Source organism: Poecilia reticulata, chromosome 1 (genome assembly GCF_904066995.2).
Source record: "Poecilia reticulata chromosome 1, P_reticulata-male-v2, whole genome shotgun sequence".
Classification (NCBI taxonomy): Eukaryota; Metazoa; Chordata; class Actinopteri; order Cyprinodontiformes; family Poeciliidae; genus Poecilia; species Poecilia reticulata.
Genome location: NC_088830.1, coordinates 16,661,157 through 16,686,454, shown reverse-complemented (window position 1 = coordinate 16,686,454; position 25,298 = coordinate 16,661,157). Strand labels below are relative to the sequence as shown.

Below are 25,298 nucleotides of genomic sequence, written 5' to 3'. Positions count from 1 at the left end.
AAGTGACATTTTATCTATATATAGTGTTAGAGAGCGCTTCAATTTAACTTTGTGTGGCGCGGAGCACGCCTGCGTTGATGTGGCTGACAGCTGGCGGTTGAAAGACATGGGGAAGGTACAGAAGATTCAAATGAAGCTTTGCGGTAACAACGGGGCTTGATGTATGCTAATCAATCGATGGAATAGAAAATATTCTTTTGTGATGGAGGGAGAGGGAAGGGGGGAGGGTGAGGTTGTAAAGTGAGTGATGGAAACTTGTCAGACACAACTCACGGCGATATCAAAAAAAGTCACAAAGTTTGCTGCGCTGCACAAGAGCCTAAATCGCATGTGGTATATGCTACAAAAGGCTCGACTTGAAAAGGATTGTATTTGATATAAAGGAAAAGAAATTGGGGCAATTCTCCATATGGTGTGGAAGCACGATAGGTTCTTTTTTATTTTGACAAGGAGGGAGCAAGATTTGTGTGTGTGTGTGACACCTACAGTGAATTCCTCAGAAAAGTCTCAGTCTGGGTCTGTCTGAGCCTTTGCAATCCTTCAAAGGAAGCAGGCCACAGAATGTTGAATTTACATGACAAAAGACACCCAACTGTCTCAGCCGGTTAAGGTAAAACATACGATCAAACAAACATGTCGGATCAAACATATCGAACACTAATATTAATTAAACTAGAGTGGAGAACAAAAAATGTTCTGTAAGGTCTTAAAAATAAGGTGAAATTATTGTTTTACCACATCTTTAGTACAGTGCCTCGCAAAGGTAGCCTCATCCTTTGAATATTTTCATAACTTCTCACATTGCAAGCACAAATTCAGATGCATTTTACTTGGAATTCACGTGATAGACCAACACAAAGATGTGCACGAAGTCACAAGAAAACCTGGTTTTCACAAATGGAAGCCCAGAAATATGGCATTCTGCAAATGTTTCAACAATTTCGTGGAGAGGATTAGAGAACAAACAGCATCACTAAGGCCAATAAACAAAGCAATTATGTCAAGGAGAATATTAGCAGGAGACTTAGCAGAGTTAAGACAACAGTCTGAGCTTTGGACATCTCACAGAACCCTGATCAATTCATCATCTGAGAACATAATGAGAATTACAAAGCTGTAATATCTACAATGGACTTCCACTCAAACTGACTCCCCAGTCAAGACAGGCGTGGTTTGATAGAGGCATTGTCCACAATAAACTGTAGCTACTACTCTGAAGGAAATACTGCATTTTACAAATGCACACAAGGACAAATATCTTAATTTATGTCCTGTCAGATGAATCTAAAGTGGAACAGTTTGGCCATAATGACCTCCACTTTTGTAAGCCTGGGAACCCCCCCAGAAACTGGTGCACCTCATGAAACAGATGGTGTCATGAGAAAAGAACATCATGTAGAAATACTGACACAACATCTAAAGCTTGGGTACAAATGGACATCGACCCTAAGCATTCAGCCAAAGTGGTTATAAAGGTAATCAAAGACAATAAAGTCAATGTTTTGCAGTGGCCAGTCACAAAGCTATGATCCTATAAAGAATTTGTGAGTAGACCTGAAAAGGTGTGAAACCCTAACCCAGGCATTTTACAAACCTGACATAGTTTCACCAGTTCTGTCCGACTTTGGTTTGGTTCAAATTAACTTTGGTCGGCGAGAGAAAAAGTTACGTGTGTCGTTTTATTCGGCGTATGTAAACTTCTGGTTTCAGTTGTAACTCTGGAGGAGATGCAAAGATCCACGAGGTCAGGTTGGAGAATCAAACAACAGAACAACTGTCCCCCCCACCAAACCTGGCTTCTACGGCTTAGGGACAAAAAAACAGCTATTAGTAAAAGAAAGTCATTAAAAAGCTGTTTGTTATGGTGCTCAGGCGAGATGTAACTTTTTGGGTCATATGCAAAACCCAATATGTGGCAGGAAACCAACAATGCACATGACCCAAACCAAATGGATCCCCATAGTAGAGGCAGCATCATGCTGTGACCAAGTTTTTCCCTCTACTCCTGGAACAGCAAACCCAGAGCGAAAGAGGAACGGCTCGGATCAAATTACATTTGCCACTTATGTTTAAGTCCAGACTGAAATGCAACAGAGTTGAAAATTGGTGTTCACAGATTCTTTCCATCCAAAATGCATGAGCTTGAGCAACGCTGAGAAAAGAATGTGCGAAGGTGTTAAAGACCGGCTCCAAAAGACTTCCAGCTGCATCGGGGTGATTTAAGGTTCCACTAAGCATTCATTTTGGGCTGAAGCTCCCTCTGATTTTTATTTGTCCATTTGAAAAACTGCATACTTCCACTTTATAACTATGCGCTACTTAGTGTTGGTCTGCCACATAAAATCCCACTAAGACACATTGAAGTTTGTGTTGGTAACGTGACACAAAGTGGAAAGGTCAGAGCGCTCTGAACACTGATGCAGGGCTCTGTAGCTCACCTTTAAGATGCTGTGTAGGAGAGTTTGTGTACAACCACATCAACTCAGCTGCTGTTGTTCATTTCAGCTTTCACTTCCCCCTCCTGACTTTTTTTTTTAAATGCAGTAAAAAGAATTTGCTCCAGATGTGAATCCCTGTGAATTTCCAGGAAATGCACACAGATCTGTTGGTGTACTTACAGAATATGTGCCTCATGCGTGAAAAAAACACAAGGTCACCATGACATGGGCTGGAAAATGTCGGGAGAACGCCGCTGACGATGCGTCACCCTTGCTTTGAACGTTTTAATGTGGCCTGATCAACAGTATTTCTGGGAAATATGCCACATAGATGATATTGCATGTGATTGAATCATGTGCTCTGTGTGTTTGCCCAAATAGATGCTCATGATGTCAAAAAGATTTCAAGCCAGTGGAAGAGATTAAGGAGCCACGCTGGTCTTTATTGTTCAGCCCGAGGGTCACAAACGCTCTTCGAAATGCAACAATAAATCCTTACATTCTAATAATTAGGTCACAGTCATAAGGACAAAATAAATGTGCTGGTACACACTCCTACATTCGCACAAAGACTATAAAACGATTACCATCAGGATATTTATTCAAATCAAGACATCAAACACATTCTTTCTTCTTCTTTTTTTTATCTGGCAGATCACAGAAGTTACTGTCGGGGGAGAAAGGCGCCTTCCGATCAGCTCGGCGTCCAGCGCGCCCCACGAACAAGGCCTGCGCTTTCAGCCCGACTCTCCCACCCTCTTTCATCATTTACAGAGGAAGCGTGCCGCGCCAGCGTCTGTCCTTCGCGAGAACAAGGACGCTCACAGTTTGCTTGACAATGGACAGTGGGGCTCGAGGTGGCAATGGACACTTTGCGATGAGCGATGTTGCTGACATCAGGGGCTTGGCGCTGCCAGGCACGGAGTGCAGGGTGAAAGGGTCAAGATTGGAGGGCAGGCGGGGAGTCGAGAGTTCGGGCAACATGGATATAAAAGACATAGAGGCTTGTTAGCAAAAGAATGTACATTCATGCACATAAAAAAAGGACAAAAGCAGAAGCTTTGAACTGCTGCGATGCATCCGATAAAAACAGTCACAGGACTTGTAAGCGCTGCATAATCCAGAATATTTTCTGAACCCACAGCCCTGATTACAGATGAATGTGTCACGCTACTCAACTCCCCCTGCACAAAGCAAGTATTCCCTCACACTGCATTATTTACTTTATAGCCTACAGTTCTCCACACATTCACAAGTTTTATTACTTTTACTTCCACGTATTCTGACAGATTTAGATGTGCACCAGGCCTACATTCTAATATCACAACCTGCTGTATATTAGGACAACAGGGCTTTCAAACCTTTGTCAATTTTATAATTGTGATTGACAGAAGTTATTGTTGTTAGTAACACAATATAGCTTTACAGCATTATACCAAACACAGGCAATAACCTAATGCAACGTCAGACATATTCATATTAGCACCTGTTTAAACTCAGTCCCCCTAGTGGCTTATTAGATGTAATTGTGCCCCTTTAAAAGGATTTCAGTCAGGTTGTAGCTATTGTTTTGCAAATATGGAAAAAGAAAGATCATGCAAATATAACTTACCTTTTATCAGAGGTTTGGTTTGGACTTTTAAAAGACACAAAATTTGGCAATGGGGGCAAATTGAGTCATCCTTTCTTTGTGTTTTGTACCTTTAAAATGAATAAACAAAAACGGCTTCTCTCTTCTTTAAGAAGGTTTACGATAAGGGCAAGTTCAAAGTGGCTGTACAAATATACGCAAAGTTGAGCAATCTGTTGCATTTGACAGCATCTTGAACAGTATTTCCTGCATCTGTAATTCCCCAAAACATTGTTAAGTGTTATCCTGGGTCTGATGATATGAGATTAATGTCACTCACACTTTACGCTTTGGCTTGACAACATTATTGGCAATGAAATTATGCCATTAATAATAAATAATAATAAAGCTTTTACTTCCTGGTTTACATTTCTCTTCTTTTTTAATCTTACCTGCCAATTCTATTTTTTTTTTATTGGATTAACCTAAAAAGAGAAGAATATGCTGAGGATTCTAAGATAGTGGAGCAACGTTGAATCCAACAGAAAATGAAAGGATTAAAAGTTTATCTGAATTCATGCAACAAAGTTTATGGTCCTAACATTTATCTGATTTTTGTTAAACTAAAAACAAACCACATCACAGTACATGCTGCTGGATGATTCATTCATGAGCAGGAAACTGTGGGAGTTTTTAGATTTTGATGCATTTAATGAATAGGAAACAGATTTTCAGTACTTGACCAGCCAGAAAACATGCCCCTCGAATACGACAATTAAAACAGTACCAGTTTTGGAAAAAGAGGAATGGATCTGATCGTATTTGCATGTTATAAAGATCAAAGTACATTCGAAATGAGTCGTCCGTCTCTCAAGTCATTGAAAATTGTTTTGGCATCACAGAAATCAAACCCCTGTTTTAATTCCTGACCAGGTGTTCACTGGCATTTTGCTAATTACCAGGTTTTTGAGATCGGAAGGCCTCATTACCATCACCCTAATATTTAGGTCTGGCTGGGCCACTCCAAAAATATTAGCATTACTTCCAATAAAACGAAATGTTTGTGAAACGAATCAATTAATGTAAGACAAAATCTTCCAGAGATATGAATAATTTCAATTTTAACTTCGAAGCTACTGAAGTTTCAATCTTAATATTTAGCTCATTTTTACTGGGATAGTATGTAAATCAACTTACTTTCCCTTTAAAGCGACGCATGTGAACCAACATAAATCACATTTTTCTTAAATTACCGAGAGGATTACAGAGGCTGTCAGATCCTTGCGACCGAAGATTTGGAAGTGATAAATGCTGCATAGATGCGATGGGAATCTTCAGTCCAATATTTCATTCGATGCTCAAGCAATTTCCTCAACTGTACAGCGTCACTCAATGGTGAAAATAAATAAACGACTCGTGTCGTGTGTGTGTACGGAGAACATCCAAAACAGTTTTAATTGTGGCTAATCCTGGACTAAGATTATTTCTAATGGAAAATCTTCAGTGGAGATTCTCAGACTCAGTTGTCATCCAGGATTACTCAATTCCTTCTTTCATCAGCTTAAATCTCAGTGCGGCTAATCATCCATGGTTTGGCTCACCATAATAAAAAAAAAAGAAAATATGATACATGCTTAATGTACATATATTTATATGAAGTAAACATATCCTGATATGTTTTCCCACTAACACACACACATGCAGAGAGAAAGAGAGAGAGAAATGGGCTTGTTTATCTTCTGAAATGCTGTAACCTTGCTGGATGCAGCTGACTGCGAATTTCAGATGTGTTCTCTCGCTTCTTTGGAGGAGAACGCGAGGCCGAGGACGCCCATGTAGGTCAAAAACAAATCCTGCGCCTCAAGCTGGGAAGCCAGAAACTTCTTTGAGCATCTGAGAGGAAAAAAAGGGAGAAGGAGCACGGAGTTTCTTCCAGGTGCTGCTTTTCACAGTGGTAATCCTACCACGGCGTGACTGTGATTTCTACAGAAAATCTCTCCGAACAGGACCCAGATGGTGGGAGGTGGAAGCACACGTGTACAGAGAGGAACAGAGAGAGAGAGAGAATGCAGTCATTCACAGATGCACGTATGAAGTGAAAAGCCTGCACAACACTCACAACCAAAAGGTGGGAAGTGACTTGTCAGTCCTGGGTGGTCTCTGCGTGGAGATAAGAGTTTGCCTGAATAAAGCCTGTTGAGTTCGGGACCGTTTCGTTTTGTTCCTCTTTTTGAACACGTGAGGAATGTCTGTGGCAAAGAGCTCACTCCTGTCTAAGTTTAGCATCCATTACAGAGAGCTGCTCTTAATGACAATGAGTCAGAGCTGCAGCTACACAAACCTCGCCGGCTCTATTTTCTGCCCCCATCAGCTGTGTTTGTGGAGGAGTCGTACGTGTTGTTGCGCAGGACGAGCCACCGCTGCTTTTGTTGTGGTGTTGGTTAGCCCCGCAGTGGACTTCGAAGCGAAGAGATAAAAGAGTTAACATCCTGTTTTTTAGCCGATTTCCTCCATAAGGTCTTTATTTAAATGCAAGACGGGCGAAAAAACAACAAAAAAAACCAACTTATTCTATCTCTCCAAGCCTTCCTCCATCTCTCTCCATTTTTGTTTCATGTGGTTACTGGAACAACAGTGTACTTTCTGAGTGTTGGGCCTTTGATGTTTTCACATTTACCAAGCTGTCTTAAACCAGAGAAAAGAGAAGGGCGAGAAAAGACACAGGAGAGATCCTGTGGTGTGCTTTTTCCATCTCTCTCCCTCACTCACTGGCAAGGCATCTGACATCTTGCGGCAAAAGACAAATTCTGTTTCGCCTGCTAAGTCGTCAGTAAAAGCTTCACAAGACTTTTTTTTCCCCTGTTCTCTCCCTCATTCTTTTTTTGCCCGTTTCTCTTCCTTTTAGCTCTGTCTTTGCTTTTTTTTTTCCATGGATGCGGCATTGTGAGCGCTGTTTGCACAATTTTCAAACAATAACAGTTCAACCCACCACCACCACAGGTTTCCCCTTTTACCAGAGCCCTACAGATGCCAGCATATCCTTCAGAGAGCCTTGAACCGACAACAAACACTAAGCTTTTTTTTACGGCCGAGAGAAAACAGAGGCACTTTTGCGAGCTGATGTGCAATTAAGCTAAATCTATTAGTGTTGTATGTTTCTCTTAGGCGGGAGAGCTGCGGGATTTTCTCACAGCGATGAACATCTTGGACCAGGTGAATGCAGACATTTCATGAAGGAAAATAACTCCCAAGTAAACTGAATTCACATCCTAGTTCTAACAAATTAGCACTAACCCTACACTTTGTTAATTCCCTCGAAAACTGAGATTTATTTTATTATTCCAAGTCCTTAAGCTCTGAAAATCTTCTTTGAATTCACTACGTGTCCCAGAAAAGATGTGTGCACAGGAAATACACCTATCTTAGTTTCCTTTTTAGTCTAAGTAACTAATTTGTTGATCTGCAGTCAGTTGTGTGTGTGTGTGTGTGCGTGTGTGTGTCTGTTATGTGACGGACCAACACAAAGTAGTGCCCAACTTTGAAGTGGAGGAAATAATACTTTTAAAGTGTTTTAAAAATAAAATCTGAAAAGTGAGATGTACATTTGCATTCAGCTGCTCTGATAGTTTAAAAAAATACTCCAGAGCAACCAGAAGTAAACCAGTTATTAAATAACTGTAATTTAATCTTAGCATACATATACAGCTGAGTTACAGATGATCAAGGAAAACAGCGCCCAAGTATAAAGTTTCAGAAAGTTTTAGAGAATATTAGACAACAATACTACGCTAACATCTCACAGAGTACCGTCACCTTGTACAGCGTATGAAAACCTATTAGGACATGACTGTCTGACAAGGGAAGAAGCCCAGAGGTCCATTGTAACTCTGGAGGAGCTGCAGAGTGGTAAGTGACCACCTGAGCCGTTGTGGCAAATTTCTTCAGGAATTTGCCACAAGCCATGTAAAGAAAACTGCAGACATGTTGCAGGAAGAAGGTGCTAAAAGCTAAAAGGAAACATTTGACCTACATGCAAAACACTACGTCTGGTGGACCTCTCACACACTGAGTTTATTAGTGTTAGGTCACAATCTCACGGTGATGGTAGAGTCATCCTTTGGGAATGTCGTTCATGATCAGAAATGTAAATATTGGTCAGAGTGCGTAGGAAGAAAGAGGGAGATAAATACAAGGTAATCCTGGGAGGAAAACTTGTTAGAAGCTGTGAAATGCTTGAGACTGTGGTCGAAGTTCACATTCCAGCCTGAGAACATCGCTAAACACTCAGCCAGATCTGGAAATACAGCGCAAGAGCTTCGATCAAAGCATTATTTACGTTTCATCATCCACTCGACCTAAATCTAATTGAGGTTTTTGTTTTCGGTGAGACTTAAACATTAACGTGCGGCGATGCTCTGCAGACAGTGCGACTCAGCCGTCTCTTCATGTTTAAAGCTTGTAGAGACATCCCAAATAAACTCACAACTGTAACAGCAAACTGCTGCAAGTGAAAGGAGGTTCTATATATATTCTATATATAATTGAGTCACGAGTGCTGAATGCAAAATCCACATACGTAAAACGTATGAAAACGGTGATTCATTTTCGGACAACTTCACAGACATGCACTGTTGTGTTTTTTTAAAGCCATAATCCCCAGAATACGTTTTTGGTTGCAACGTGACGAAATGTGAAAAAAGACTATTATTTGAACAATTATTTTGAACACCCTAACTGCATGTCATCCTATCTACAATCATTAAAAAAAATAAAAGTACAGCCCCGTAACTTTCTTATGCAGCATTTCTTTGCAGGCAAACCACTTCCTTCAGATTATTGTCCGTGATGCAGCCTGGTACGAGAGCCTGCAGCGCTTTAAAACCAACATCCCTTTAGTCCTCTGTCCATCAGCTTGACAGAGAAGCATCAAATCCCGGTTTCTGTAAACCTCTGTAGTCATCTCGCCATCGCTTCACCTCCTCCTCACCCGTGCTGCTTACACCGAGAGTGAAGGCAGAACATGAAAGAGAGAATCAAACATGAGGCATCAGAGCCGTCACTGGCGCCTGCAGAATGCAAAGTGTTATCAGCTGAACCTGATCCTCTGGTTCTCCGTCCTTCCCACGGGCAAAGTTATCGTTTCAACTCTTGCAGTTGCTTCTCGGCAACCACACGAGCAACAACAATAATCCTGCCTTCACCAACTTCATGGACGGTGTCAAAATGCCGCTTGCCAACTGTGAACACAATCACAAATCGCTGCAATAGAAACAGGAGTTTATTTAACCGAACGCGTCTCAGGACATCACTCGCTGCTCGTTTCATTTTAAAACAACGATCCTCGTCGCAACAGCCCGTCTGAGAGGCAACTAGTTGGTAGTTATGCACGGAGAAAGAGGCTTGTGGCAGTTTTGAGACACTAAACACAGTGGCGCTATTGTCACAATAAAGGCGAGGCGTGAGGATGTGGAGAAAGAATACCCAGAAGCCTTGAATACCCCGCTGTCAGTGAAGATGAAAGGACCCCACCAAGCCAAATCACTTTATCAGCCCAAACAGCCTCTCCTATTGTAGGACGCCTCTCAGACGTTGGGTGCTGAGATGTCACACCGCTAATTGAGAGCCACAATAAAGAGCTTGTTTGGACTGCTCCATCGATTGTGCACGGCTACTGTAATCGCCGCAATAATTTGGCTCCTTCAAACATCAAATGGCGTCGTGGAAGCTGCAGGAATTTGCATTGCACCCTTTGATCTGGGGGAAATTTAAACAAAGCAGCTCTTGCTCTGCAAGCGGCAAGAAGGTTTGCGACGCTGCGCCCTGGGCCGCCTGCTTTGCCGCATGTCTCAAACGCCTCTATTGTCGCTGTTATTTTGGCTACAAAAGCAACGGAGCGATACAATTCGCACAATGCAGACAAACTTAACCCAGAGGTGGCCTGAGTGCTTGTTTGTACTTTACACAAGTAAGACGGAGACAGAAATTGTTTTGGTGACCTATCAGCAAACCTTCTTGTTGATGGTGGCGAGCATCTGAAAGGAGAGGAAGTGTTTAGCTCGGCATTTCGGTTGCTTTAGATCCGTATCTTGTCTTTTGGAGCAGCTGAAGTCAGACTTTCCAACTGTCGTTAACAGTAATGTATTTGCCTCTGCAGAGACTTTGTGATAAAAAAGAAAATATATTTCTGACTAGGTGCATCAGAGCTAAATATACGCCACCTATTTCTCAATCAAAATTTCCGTGAGCAATCAAATGAAAAATACATTTCCCTTTTATAAATTTATTCTATTTTTGCTGTTTGGTCACACCAACATGCTTTATATGATCAGATCAATTTCATTATAAAATGAAAATAGCATGAGTAAATATTAAAAAAAGTTTTCAAATGATTTCATTTATAATTAAAAAACAAAAGCTATCTGAATGAGCCTGATTACTGTACACCTAATCAAGAAAACACATAAATACAGCCAAGTCTGACAACATTTAGAAAGATCTAGACCTCATGCCCTGACCTGAAGAACAGATAAGCAACAAAGTCTCTCAACAGTAGGAAACCTTCCCAGCAGTCACCAGCCGACCAAAGTTACTTTTAAATGCTACTTTGAATGCAGAGTTACAAAATATTCCATAACTGGTGAAACAGTACACAGAAGTACATCTTATGTCAAAAAAAAAAATAAAATTATGATGCCTAAAACTTTGGGGGATTATTTTGTGGACTGATGAGTGCAAAGCAAATCTTTTTGCAAACTGATCTGGTGTAAAACTAACACAGCATTTTAGAAAGTGAATATTAAACCAATAGGAAAACAGGGTAATGATGGTTTATTTGACTGGGGGCAACTTACAGGCAAAAAGTTCTGGAGATCTTGCTGCAATTTTTGGTCTCTACCAGAAAATCCTGAAGGCAAATATTCAGACAATTCAAATCACCAGCAATTCCTCCTCTGAGTGAATGTGGTGAAGTGGTCTAGTGAAAATCCAGAATTGAATGCAACTAAAATAGAATGATATAACCTAGAACAGGCCTGCTCGTGTTCAAGGTCCCTCCATTGTGAATTAAAGCAATTCTGCAAAGAAAAAAGGGACAAAAATCCTTCCTTGGTGGTCTAGCGGCAGTTTAAGAGTTATTAGATAGATATTGGATAATGCTGTAAGGCTGATTTTCTTTAGCAACACAAGGAAAGAATAGTAGGTAGAATATTTGACTTAAGTCGTACAAAACTTGTAGAGACGTGACCCTGGCAGCTTGCAAAGCTAGATGACAGGCTCATCTAGCTGAGAGAATGTTTTTCGAGTGGCCTAGTCAAAGCGCAGAATTAAATCTGTTTGAGATGCTGTGGCGCGACATTAAACAGGCCATATGTCGACGTGTTTCTCTCCAACTACAAACAGGGCATTTCTTTAAGCACCAAAAACAGCAACCACAAAAATCTGCAGTGAAGAGACACACAAATGTCTGCAGTGAAGAGACACACACGTACACACAGGCAGATAAACTCCACCACTAGTTTGGTGCCTCATCTACATTCCTCATCTGCTTCCCAACCAGCTGAACCCACCAAGGAGGACCACTTGACACTCATTTCACATCATTGTCTGCAAACGACCTCATCCTTTCCTCTCCGGGTCTCTGTGGCCCCCTCTAAGCGATCTGTGCGCCCGCTGAGCCTGGTGTGCTGACGTGAAATCAGCAGTAATTAACCTCAGCCCTTTTTTTTTTTTTTTTTTTTTACATGGGCTGCAGAGCTGGGAGATAATGAAGACATCACATCGTTTTTTTAGAATTTTTTTTTAATTTGCTTTCTTTTCTCTCACCAAGCTTTTGTCATCTTGACTTTCCCCTAATGACTGCCTGACAATGGAATGTAATTGGCCTGCGCCGGCGTAGTGGACCCCTGGTACTGCAGTGCCAAACAGATGAACCTGATAACGCTGTGACGAGGGAACCTTGGGGGGTTTCTTTTGAGTGGAAGATGTGCATACCTTGCTTTGGATGCCTAAACTCCATTTTTTGCTCCTGGAAGCCGAGATACGGAAATATTCTGACAATCCTCCTTCGGCTCCTTTTTGGTCCTGGTCCAACCTTGGAATCCAACTGTAGGCAGTCCTGGAAAACAAACAAAAACAAGATGCATCTTGACATTGTTCCTCTGTTTGAGACAAAGGTATTTGCATAACAGAGTGTTCAGGCAGCTCTCTGAAGCAGTTTTGGAAACTGCGCCATAATCTTGAGTAGAATGATTCAAGTGTCAGTCAATTTCCCCGGAGAAGAAGACGGCTGGAGCCGGTTGAAGCCTTGGATGCAAAAATAGCATGGGAGATGGAGGACACCTCTGCTCTACCCCCACATCTGCCCCCTGGCCCTTTGAAGAGAAATGTCTACATCAAATGCTGAATTATCTATTCAAATGCCTGGAAACAATCTTTGGACAATGACACATCAATCAAACGATTCCTGAACCGGGGGTGGTTGTTTATATAAATGCCGTCCATCTGGGGGGGGGGAGTGAGATCTCGGCAACGTTACATCTCGCTATCTTTGGGGAGATGGCAGAAGAAAAAAAGAAAGAAGTTCATAGAAAAAAAAAAAACCCTTAAAATTCTGGGTTTTTTTTCTTTCCTCTTCTTAGTTTCTTTTTTTTTTTTCTTTTTCCCTTTTTAAATCCCAGCGTGAATGTGTCGGCGAGCTCGTGGTATGCATCAAGATGAAAAGTGGAGGCCATCCCTTTGAAATCCTCCTCAAGTCAAAATTACCATTTCATTTCAACTCCAGCCAGGAAACGGGAGAGAGCGGGGCCACTGCTAACTGCTTTGGGCATAGCGTTATTTATTGTGTGTAAACTTTGGAAGAACACTGTTGCCTGGGAAAATGCGTTGTGTGGGCGGTGGAAGTGAACAGTTGGAGCAACCACAAAGGGAGAGATCAGGCCTATTTTCTCTGTAGGAGGAACACATAAAAGTGAAAATAATGCCCATTATTACAGGAAAAACAACACCAGTCTGCTTTCGCTCGTAATTTTTCTAACAGCAAAGATCTTACCTCAGAAGCTGAGCAACCCAATAGTTGACCCTATTTAGGTAACTTCATTAGCATTTTCTCTGCTTTTTTAATTAGGAAGCTTTCTGTGGTAAGTGAGCTATTATCTAAGTTGGAGCTGCTTTTTCATGGTGGTTTAGTCCGTTTTGGGGGTTAATTTACTTGTTTTTATTAACCTCTTCGCTGCATGGGGTAACATTACCTAAACTGTACAGTGAATCTATATACTTTTAAAGAGATTTTTTTTTTGTACGTGGTGTCGTTTAAAGAGTTTATGAGTAGTTACTGTCTCACCCCCGGTAGACTGTTCAACATTTTATATCACCTATGCTTTGAGCAAAGGGTGTATTTAATTTAAACTGTGTCAGACAAATGTGACATTAATGGTTGCTCTTTGGTCTCTCTCTTTTACTATTACACAGAGAGTGAATATGTTGCCAATGTATTTTTTGACTCTTTTTCATATTTTGTCATGTTCCTACCACAGACTAGGATGTGTTTTACTGGGATTTTACTGGACAAGCCATAGCAAACTGGAGCAGATTTAATAACAGCCAGTGTTGCGCTAATGGGCGTAGCACAGACTGATCAAGAACTCATAAAAGTACAACGCATGATTAAGTGGCAGGGTAGGTAAAAGGAAAATGTTTTAAGATCTGAAAAGTCTTTACACATCACCATTTACAGGATTACGCAGTAACTTAAAAGTCTCAACCTCAGCATAAATGCAGAAAAATCACCAAAATTCCAGAGCGGGATAAAATGTAGTCCAGTTCCACATAAAGCATGAAAAACAGTTTCTGTATTTTGACTGCAAGTATGATGTTGATTTCTGACCTCTTCCTGAGTTAAAACAATTGTTGAATATGAATATGAAGTTGTTTTCTTTTTTTGAGGTCTAAAGCACTGCATCTTTGTTTTTATTTTGACCATTTCTTCGTTTTTTTCTGCAAATAGATACAAAATTCTTGCTTGGAATTTTGGAGGCATGTAGTAGTTCATAGAATAAAAGAAAAATGTTCATTTTACTCAAACATATACCTATAAAATATATCGAAAATATGCCTATATATATCATATATATATATATATATATATATATATATATATATATATATATATATATATATATATATATATATATATATACTGCTCAAAAAAATAAAGGGAACACTTCAGTGTTCACTTAAATGTTAAAGTGTTCCCTTTATTTTTTTGAGCAGTGTATATAGTGCTAGTAATGTTTTCCTCAGAACCGTTTGTTTAACAGTTTAAGTCCTAAAAAGTGAGACTCTTTGACAATTAAAAGATAATATAACTTCATGGCTCCACTAATAAAGGTTCAAAGGGCAAAAAATGGAAATTCTAATATTCTACCAGAAAAGATTGCACTTTAAACAAAGTTTGTAAATCTCCCAAAAATAGAGATTTACAGACACTCTTTTTGGTATAGCAAAATCCAATTTGGGATCCAGATTTGGTTTTTGTGAGCGTACAGGAACATATATGGATGTTTTTAATGATAGGAATATTTGAGAAACAGTCAGTTTATTTTTTACGATGTGTCTTGAAGGCAGAAGCGACATTTGTGACGCATTAAAAGAAATTTAATGCAAAGTTACCTCATCCTGTTATTTTGATTCTTCTCAACCCATGAACGTAGTTGCATCATTCCACACGAAAATGGATACAGTTCACACTGCAAATGTTTTGTTATCAGTCCCCAGTCAGCCCCAAAGGAGAGGGTGTGGATGGAGTTAATTAATTGTTAAACAGCAGGGAATCAGCCTGAATTTTGTTGACTGTTTCTATCTCACTGAAGAGTACATCTAATCTTAAACATGTGGCTCAAAGTTGAAGATTTATGCATGACAACAGGCAGCATAAAGAAAATGACTGCTGCTGCCTATTTTTATTCAAAAAAACAAAACTTGTGTTGGCTCTTTGACATCATGTTTCCTGTTGTTCTCTTCCAAAAGCTGAAAAATTATACTTTTCACATTTTCTCATTTCGCAAACTTCAGTGAATTTTATTGAGATTTTATATGATAGATCAACAGAAAGTGGTGCAAAATTGTGAAGTTTTGTCAATAAAATCTGAAAAGTGGGTCATGTATTTGTATTTAGCTTCAATCGTAAGTCTTTCTAGGTTATGTCTTCACCAGCTAATCACTTCAACACACTTTTTCAGTTACTTTTTTTCAAAAGAAATGGCCCAAACTCAGACAGTTGTTAATGGTCGAACATTGACTTTCAATTCTTGCAACACATATATTCTCATTTGTACAGAATCTGGACTTTGGGCCATCATTACACTTTAGAATGAATGGATATAAACAACACTATTGTGACTACAGCTGTGTGTTTATGATAAACACTGGAAGATAAACCTCCTCACCATATTGTATAGCCTCTAAGAGGCTTTCTGTCAAAAACGCCTATTTATCTTTGTCTATCTTTGACTGGCTTCCTTGTCCCACAGCATGATGCGACCACCATCTTGTTTCGTGGTAACATGCGTGGTGTTAGACCTGTGTTTCATATTGGTCAGAAATGTATTATAGTTACTTATTAGCAGAGCAGCACTTTTTACATTTGCTGTGTGACGTATATGACTTGTGGAAGCATTTTTTATGGTTTTGTCTCAACAATGGGTTTTTACATAAATGCCTGACTGTTGTAGTTGACAACCAACTTTTGTCAGATTCACCAACTTAAGTTGTGGATTTCTGTGGCTCCTCCAGAGTAACTAATGGTCTGTTGGTTGCATCTAAATCTAAAACCCTCTGTTGTATTCACTGATTTTCATTATGGTGTTTGTGCAATTATGTTCTCCAACAAACTTTCTCTTTTGAAAATAACTTTAGTTCTCCATGAACTTTTTATTCTGTCTCACAATCATCTACTACTTGTCTTTAGCCATATAAAACTCTAATAATATACATTATTGTTAGTGTTTGTGGGGATACAACATGCAGCATAATGTAAGGAACTGCAGATTTTAATTCACTTTTGCCATTGAAACAAGTGCCGTACTTGCAAAAAGTACATAGAGCTATAAAAGAAATGGCAAAAGGAACCACTTTGTTTGTAAGTAATAAAAACATGTCTGAATCAAAGGACAGGTGTATAAAAAAAATAGGTGTTGGTTCCAATTTTTACTTCAAAAATTGTAGTTGTTCCAAATTTCACACATGGTAAAACAGCAAAGATGTGACTGGATGTTAAATGATCTAAAAGCTGCCCTGAAATCAAGAATCCAGATCGATTCAGTCACTCAGTCTCTGCCTCTTTCTCAATGAAATTCTTCAAACACATTAGATGAAGGAGCTGAAACCCAAGCCTGGAATTACATACATGTTTGGAGTTCAGCAACTTGTTCATTTGTTTTATCTGACCACCTTCTTGTGTCCTTTGCATAAATTTATTTGTATTGGCCCCAGCCACACTGGACTCGGTGACTCTGTTTATATATTTGAACAAGGACTGTTGAAGGCAGGGGGAAATGTTCGACTAAACTAGAGCCTGGTTCTCTCTAACATTTATACACACTGGTCTGTCTTTGAGGGGAAACTGTTTACCTCAGCTGGTTCTGTCCAACAGGCGGCCCAAGACTCAGATCTGTGCTCTGGAAAAGCAAAAAAAATAAAATATAATAAAAATGCAGTAGCAGAAGAAAAGCTTGCAAGATGTGTATGAAGAAACATTGCACCAGGAGGCAGACAGGCTAAGAGAAACAAAAAGCACATAAAAAAACCAAAAAACAGAAGGAAACAAATGGGAATCAGTTGCACAACAAGATCACCTTACAGGAAGCGCACGCTCTGATACTTTAGCTGCTGACCTCTGGTGTGCAGGCGTGGGGGTGGAGGGCGACAAGGCCTCTGCAGGGCCCATCTGCACTGCTTGTCCCCATGTGACCATGTGTAGCACCTGGCCCCGCGCCAGCGCCCAACGCCCCTTTGTGGTGGTCAGAATGGCCGGCTGGAGTCTGCCTTTGATCCTGGGCCAACTATTCATCTCTAAAGGAAGAGGAAGAGCAGAAAAAAAGAGAAAAAGATAAACAGAAAAAAGAAGGGGGGAAAGAGGGGGGGCGAGGTTGGTGAGAAAGAAAAAGTCAACCTCTGCTGCCAATTATTGGAAAAACATCAAGGTCTTGTGTGTGAGCGTAAACAGAAAAAAGGGAGGGATGGGGGGGACACAAGAAGCTGTTTGATGGCTTGGTTTGGTGTTAGTAGGGCGATTGCAGCGAGGCAAGGCAGAGGCTGACCTGCAGGAGGCGATTACAGGTGGAGAGAAATATTTGTTTGTTGTTAAGGCTAACCTTTTTTCTAAATGCTGTGTTTTTTTGGTCTCCTTTCTTTTTTTTTTTTTTTTTTTACCTGTACTTCTCCCACTATCTCTTTCAGACTCCCTCGTCCCCCCTTGTTGTTGCCACCCTTACCTTTGCCTTTCTTTCCGTTGCCACTATGGGCTGTTAAACCAGTGTACAAGGAGAAATAAAGGTCAACTTTCTGTCATTGTTGATCCGTCTGTCTACAAGTTGTCCTTTAAGCCCTTGATACTAATAATACAAACACACGCAAACATGCTAGAAAACTGAGAAAAACCCTAATTAAAATGAGTTAAACTACCAAATATCGAGGACACTGGTCTTGTGTAAACATGGAAATTGAAATTCAGATGTTTGCATGTTTTCTGTCTCTTCTCATGTCACCAGGCCTTTGTCTGAGCAGAAAGTGTGAATTGTACTGTAAGCCATTTGTTTCATCAGGTATGTGGTAGAAGGTCTTTGAACAATGCTCATATGCATCACTTTGCCTCTTCCTTTCCGCCTTCGTCCTTGTGGACAAAGAAACAAGAACAGACAGCAGCGTCTGCATCGATCACCGAGGACGAGCTTCTACTGCCTTTGTCTCTCTCTGTCTGACGTCGTTCTTTTCCCTTTCATGTTTGTGTTTCTTGTCCGTCTCCCGGGACCTACTTGTGTGCCGAGAAACCAACAAAAATACCAAAAAACTGAACATGAAAATGCCCCGCAGTCCTTTAAACACTTGTCATTTGTCCTTTGTGCGAATTATGGCGAGAGTTGCTATAGAAACTGGACTTCTGAAAAATATTTTTTCATGTTTTCAACAGTTCTTTTTTTTTCATTAAGTTTTCTGGTCAGGCGTAGAGAAACAAGCAGAAGAAAAGGGACAGTGAGAAAGAAAACTGCTGTCAATTATGAGTGCGGGGGAATGATGAAAAAAAAACGAGCCGTTTAAAAATCCAATTTGCCATGGGGGGAGAGATGAGAGATGAGTGAAGGACAGTCAATGTACTGTGACTCTCTCTATGGACACACTGACTAATGTTATGCTTTTTTTTCTCTGAAAGGAATCAGATGAAAGGGACCAGAGTTTGCTTGGATGTTTAGTCCGCAGTTTAATCACTGAGCATTTCGCTGGAATGAGGCTGCTGGCCTCATTGTGTTTTCAACATGTTTGAATCTGTCAAACCTGCGCCTTTTCTTTTTCCTCCCATTGTTTGGGTTTATGCGCCGTGTATGACCACCAGTGCGATTGTGCGTTCATTGGATTCTTGGTACCTGCACCCAGCCACGGGCGTTTAATTCGCCTAGCAGGCAGGAGCATTATCACACTCCCATCACTAATCCCCGTGGAATGAAACACCGACACTTTGATGTCTGCCAAAGAACGCTGCTGCGGTATTTGGAGGAAAGACCGTGCATCACGTACAAACCATAATTAACAATCTATAGCTGGACCGTAGCCAGGTGGAGGAGAAGAGAGGGGGAAAAAAATTGAGAAAGATACGAGTGGTGTAGAGCTTGAGGCAAACTGATAAAGCTTAGAGGATATAATATAAATCATTGTGTGCGGCTGTGTGGATATGTACATGCTCAGGGTCGGAAGATGTTAGAAAACGTGTCACCGGTCCCTATTCGCTTTTAAAGGCCTTTTCGGTGATTAACGCTGAGCTCACACGATGCACAGCAACAACCTGAACAGATTTCATAAAAAATAAATAAATAAATAAATAAAAAAGACAATAAACCAATGCATTCTTTATGAAACAGACCAGGACTGAAAATGTATGCAGTGTCCTGGTCATTTTTCTACAACTACAAACGTTATTGGACTTTTTGCTGAGAGTTTATGTAACAGACATAAAATGTGGAGGGTTACAAGTTATCTCAGTGAAAGAAAAATGTTAAGCTAAATGGTTTTCACATTCTTACTGCAAAACTGTTGTGCTGTCTTTGCCATGTAGCTGTTCGCCACAATCTGTAGGACCAGCTTTTGAAAAATAATGGCCAAATAGTTTTTCTTTTGACTTGGGCCATTATGTTTAAGAAGGTGACGATATCTATAACACTTTGTGGCGTCTCTCAGGTTTTGATTAATCACCTGACAATTTTAAAATCTTGCCATGTGAAGTGGCCAAAACACGGAATGAGAGCCGATATGACAGTGTGACAGAATCCAATACTCTGTGACAATATGAAATAAAACGACAATCCATAGTTAAAAAATACATAATGAATAAATTGATACATGGGTTTTTGTCTTCATCTACTGTAAATCTCTGATAGAATCTGTCAAAGCGACAGTGAGTTCACATCAGGTAGCGGACCGGGCGACAGGTCTGATGAAAATAAAGCCCTACAACTTGAGCTGGCTCTGAGAAGTCCTTCAAATGCTCAGGCACACAAAGCCCAACTTCCCATGCCACCTACGCACCTTCTGGTGAGGAAACGCAGATAGGTGAGTGCCAGGCCTCATAACAACGCATGCGAATGTGTGTGCGTGTGTGTGTGTGTGAGTCGAGCACAAACCGGAGCACGCAAGCTACACCTCATACATCTAATGTAAGAGGATAAATCCCCCCCCAAAAAACCAAAGGCTTTCATCAAAGCAAGTGAGAGAGGATGTCTTCTAAAGATGAAAGCAAGGGATATTCTCTCATTTCAGCTCGGCTCTCCCTCACTCATTCTTTTAAAATCCTTGAAGAATCATCCAGGAAAAGAGAGAGAGAGGGAAGGGGCTAAAAGTTATTTACGTCCCACGCTGTGTTATGTGGCTTGTCACTTCTTATTTTCTCCCAGGGTTGTCCTACTGGTAGACTTCAGTCAACTCTCTCCAAGCCTGTATTTGCTGAGGTAATTACAAAGTGACAGCTTTAAATCCTCTGCCACACAAACAACACACACACACACGCACTTATGAGCAAATATAGTATTGTGGTTCTTCGAAATCAGTGTAGTTTAGTACCATATGCAGTGTCCATCTGAGCCACAACAGTTTTTCCTCATTTGTAATTCTAAAAAGGCAGAGGCCAACCTTTCTGAAGTATCTTGAAAACAGAGAAGACACCGATTGTTTTCTGTGTTCCCCATTTAAGATTTGTAGGATACAAATTCACACAAACTCTTCAACCTCCCATATCCAGAGGTGATTGTAAGCACATCTTTGATCCATTTTTTCCCCTTTTCTTCTGTTAGGAGGTGCATTGCCCATACACCTTACCCATGACAAATATAATGCGATTTGGTAGTATCTCTGAATGGCAGGAAAACCGACTGACAGAAATTAATAAGTTGCCACATCAGTACAGGAATCGGAAGAGGGAGGAAGCTGTGGGGGAGGTAGTGGGGCTTCCTGGCAGCAAAACACAGAGATCATCAAATTATCTTTAGAGGCATACCGTCATGGTAAAAGCCAAGCGCACACAGAGCACAACCTGCCCGCAATCTCCTGCTGCACACAATGCTGGTCTGTCATCTCCTGTTTGGATCACCACTGCAAATAAAAAAATTTAAAAAAGCTGATGTCTCCACAGAACCTGTGGAGACCCTGCTGCCAAATTTCAGTCAGATCGTCCCAGATCTCCCAAAAAGGCGTCTCTCTTCGTGCTCAGAGCGCAGCACCATGGGTCCAGAATAGTAAACCGAAACGATTTGCTGGGTGTAATATCTTAGACTGGAACCAATTAGACCACTGGTCCTGTTAGGGGGTGGGCATTTGTCTAATCTTTTATTATACATTTCTTGTCATAATAAGTATTTTAATCTATCGTTGTCATGATAAATTTCCAGTTAAACTGTCCTAATATTTGGGATTTTTTTTTTACTGTTTTCTCCAGTTGTTCAATGACAGTAACTGCATTTAATTACATTTGAAAACATAATTAAATGCAGTTACTTAGTTTTTATGTGACTGGTGTCCTAAAGAAGCATTTCACAAATGGATATGGTTTTCAAGAGCAGTATTTGTGTTGGTGGAGCTACGATTACTGTGCCATGCAGTTACAGCCAAATAGTTACTTAAAAAAAGAAGTAATAAATAGTTCCTATCTGTTATCACAATAACACCACAAAATGTTGCAATAAGATATTACCCACCCCAACATCCATATATCAGAAAAGTGAGAGGAGTGAAGCAAGCTTTTACAGTGACAGTTTCTTATTTTCAGTAGATTCTGACAAATCTATTCAAGTCTCTGATAGAAATGTTTAAATATTGTCAAAACAAATGAATCTTTTGTTGCAAAAGCAAAATCTCACACTGAAAAAGTTTGAAAAAAAAATTGAACCTTTAATTTGAATACAATGCAGCAGTTAATACATTAGAGAACAATTAAGTTGAGGTTTTGCTCAAACGTCCTTCTTTAAGTCAGTTCTATCACCGAGATGAATGATTTTCTCTTTAGAAACGGCTGCTTCAGGCACACGACACTCACAGCAGTTCACATTTTAAACAGTAGATGGAACTGCAGAAAAAAAATCTGCCTGTATTAAATAAAAAGCAGAACAGCATTTCACATACATTCCTTTTACTAGAGTTCTCGGTTGTTTCAGTGCAACCGTTAGACGTTTTTCTTCTCTGTTGATGTAAAATTTGTAAACACACACAGACTTATTACTCATACAAATTTAGAAAGAAAAACTGACCAAACATGTTTTGGGATTATGGGAGGAAGCAGGAGTACCTGGAGAGAATCGATGCAGGATTCCAACCTATTGCTGCAAGGCACCAGAGCTAACAACTGCAGCAACACGCAGCCAAGACCAGAACTAGTAAGTTTGAATGAAATGTCTTCTCCAATGATGTTTTACAAGGTTGGTGCAAATAGAAAGAGGGATTTTTGACCAATACCTGTTGCATCAAGATAATCATCGTCTAGCGTCTTCATAGACACACTCATACCTAAGCACAATTTAAGAGTAATCAATTAATAGTAATCAGAGTAATCAGTCATGCTTTTACCAGCATTTTACTGTACTTAAAATGTTTATGACAATTGGCCTAGCTCAGTTAAAATGTCGTTCTTTTAAGTAACAACAACAGCGAGTATTGACACTTATTGTTAAGCAAGATCAACTTTATACAGCTTTAATGTCTTCCCATGATTAATTGGAGTTGATTTGTTATATTACTAAAAGTCAACAGTGGTGGATTTACAATGCAGCCTTCTACATAGATGAGCAGTGCCTTAACTATAAACCAGTGATGTAGAAGCAAACAATCCCAGGACAAAAATCCAGAACTAGATTAACTTGGCATAGAGTAAACACTAAACAGCAGCTTCAGATCAGCAGCTCACCCGCTGCAAATCATCAATCCCTTCCAGAATTTCAATACTTCCATCTGGACACTGGATGGTTTTTTGGAATTACCCACAAAACCATTAGTTTTGACACAGCACTAAAAAAAATCAAGACACAAAACTTCAAGTCAACCTTATTCCGCTCCAGTTCATTTTTAAGCCGTCTTTCCATCGGAGTGTTTCTGTGTCCATTTAAGGTTTCTCAACAAGCGGTTCAAATGAAGTGGAGCATATACTCCAACAAATGCTTTTAATGTTAAACAAACAGCAATGTAAATAGAATTTAGTGTTGACTTGAACAGCAATGAGTTTCTGTGGTAGGAGTAGTTTTCAAGGCGGCAGCAGACATCGACTTTAAAATGTCTGAGCTCAACTCTCCAAGAAGATTTATAGTTTCTACAAACTGATGTTCAAATCATTAAACTACCCACAGAAAGTCATCCCCTGCGTAATGGGAACAAAACAGGCCCCACACAGTGAAAATGTAATTCTGTCTTGAAGAACAATGCAGTTTTATTAAAGCTTAAACTTAAGGATTGGGTCGAGCCTTTTGTTTTTTCGTTTAGATTTTTCATTTTCATTTCACTTTTCTTATTTTATTTAAGTTGTATTTTCTATTTCATGTTATTCTAATTCAATTAATTTACATTCACTGTGTTAATTTTGTTCAATTATCAGACTTTACTTCATGATACATAATGTACTCTTTCTTTTCAACTACAAAAGACCTACACAATAATATAAAAAGAAAAGAGGGAGGATAAACATAATCTGCTCTGGTAATCGACTGGTTGGTCCAGGTTAACTCATGAGACACCAGAATGACTGTCAAAGAGGAAATGAGCATTTTGTATGAGACAGTTTGGGAAAATTAATGACAACACATGGTACATTCCTACGCTCATCCTATGCATATAGAGCAGACTGCATTGGGACATGCAAATATTCACGCAATTTAATAAAATATCAACATACCAAACATAAATTTATGACAGAAAAACTGGAAAAAAGAAAACCAATTCTGATCTGGAAAAATGCCAAGACACAAAACAGGAAGGTGTTCAAGGTCACTGTTGATCATGTCCAGTGAGGATCTCTGGGCCAGATGTGCCTTTATGAGCTGTGTGCGTTCGTGTGTGTGTGTTTGTGTGTTTACAAAAAAAAAAAAGAGCCTGAAAAAGACAGACACATAAACAGACAGGCAGTATGAGGAGTGAGGCATGTGTTGCTTGCCAAACCACTCAGCAAGACTGTGATTTATTTGGCATCTGCTAGATGGTGGTCTGGGTACAACAGGCCACCTACACCGAAGAATGACCTCTGACCTGCTTCACCTTCTGAAATTAACTCAGCTGTCCCCGCTAAATCCACAGCCAGACAGGAGGGACGAGCTGTGGGCTCACAAACACACGGGCGTACAGACGCACGAATTACGTTTTAGAATTTAGCTTTCAGCAAAAGCCCATATAGCACCACCTGTGTCAGGTCAGATCTGACAACTTCAAACTGGAGTATGGTCCTGGTGCAAATACTGAAAGTTCACTATTTGTAGTGACTTACATGCATAGCCTGAGAAGTAGTATAATAGTCAAAACATTATGCACTCAGTCATCATTGTAACAAATCGGTGGATGCAGCTGCCAATTACCCTAAAAACACTAGTAAATGTGGAGATATTTCTACCGTTTTTTTTTTGTTTGTTTGATTTTTTTACTCTACTTGTCATCCTCCTCTCTTCTCAGGTACCTATGGCTCTAAGCTGTGTGACCTTGGACACACACTCCCCAACACAGACTCACTCACTCATCTGCTTGTACTTTTATCGGCTTCACTTTTGTTCCCTCGCTCTGAACTGTTCTTGTCTCTTCCTTCCTTTGTCGTCTCCATTGTTGTTTCCATTCCTTTGAAACTTAAAAATATCCCACCCTGACTGTGTTCTGTACATTTTGTTGCCATGGTGATTGCTATGTAGAACGAGCAAAAGATCCTTGTGCATGTGTGCGCATGTGTGTGTGCGTACTTTGGACACATGCGTGATGTGTGTTCACATGCCAGTAACCCTGCTATCAGCCAAGCACAGAGACTAAAACAATTTTCCAAGGATGCAAGAATAAAGAGAACATCAACTATCACTAAGCTATTTGGTATTCCTCTATCATTTCCCTACTATTCTCATTATTTTCATTCTCCATCTTAGATTTCCTTTCACTCTTTGTGTTTCTCTGCCGTCTTCCATCTTTAAGCCCACACCTCTCTCTACATCAGCCTTCAAACACCCTTCTGAGCCTCATGGCAACAGCTGAGACAAGGAGTGAGGAGGAGGAGGAGGAGGAAGACAGCGACAGACTGACAGCTTACTTCTCTGAAAAGTTTGGGGGAGTTTACTCTGCATGTGACAGTAAGTGAATGGACCTCATCTGGCTCATACATTGCAGCAGCATCCAGACATCAAGGCACAACGCCTGGCAAAAGTCCTTTTTCCACTGGAACTTTGTTGCAGCCTGTCATGTTGCAGCTGTAAACTTTGACGTATTTCAGATTTTATGCGATATAGACCAACACATGGTTTTTACAAAATAAAATCTGAAAAGTCAGGATTTAATTTGCATTCGGCACTTTTGAGGAGACGTTTTAT

General features: G+C 40.2%; 1 protein-coding gene across 6 annotated transcripts in view; it reads right to left on the bottom strand.

Moving 5' to 3' along the window:
- LOC145551728 (uncharacterized) overlaps window positions 1-25,298 on the bottom strand; it is a 74,469-nt gene that overhangs the window by 19,480 nt on the left and 29,691 nt on the right. For 2 of the 6 annotated variants that reach the window (XM_081607298.1, XM_081607295.1), the window contains exons 3-5: window positions 16,862-17,073; window positions 16,633-16,679; window positions 2,857-12,121 (exon numbers count right to left, since the gene is read on the bottom strand). In XM_081607298.1, coding sequence (XP_081463424.1) covers window positions 11,806-12,121; window positions 16,633-16,679; window positions 16,862-17,073 — 575 coding nt within the window. In that variant the 3' untranslated portion in view covers window positions 2,857-11,805. Of the gene's footprint in view, window positions 1-2,856; window positions 12,122-14,202; window positions 16,680-16,861; window positions 17,074-25,298 lie in introns of those variants that run through there. The other 4 variants (XR_014087616.1, XM_081607304.1, XM_081607300.1 and 1 more) reach the window with 4 other exon arrangements.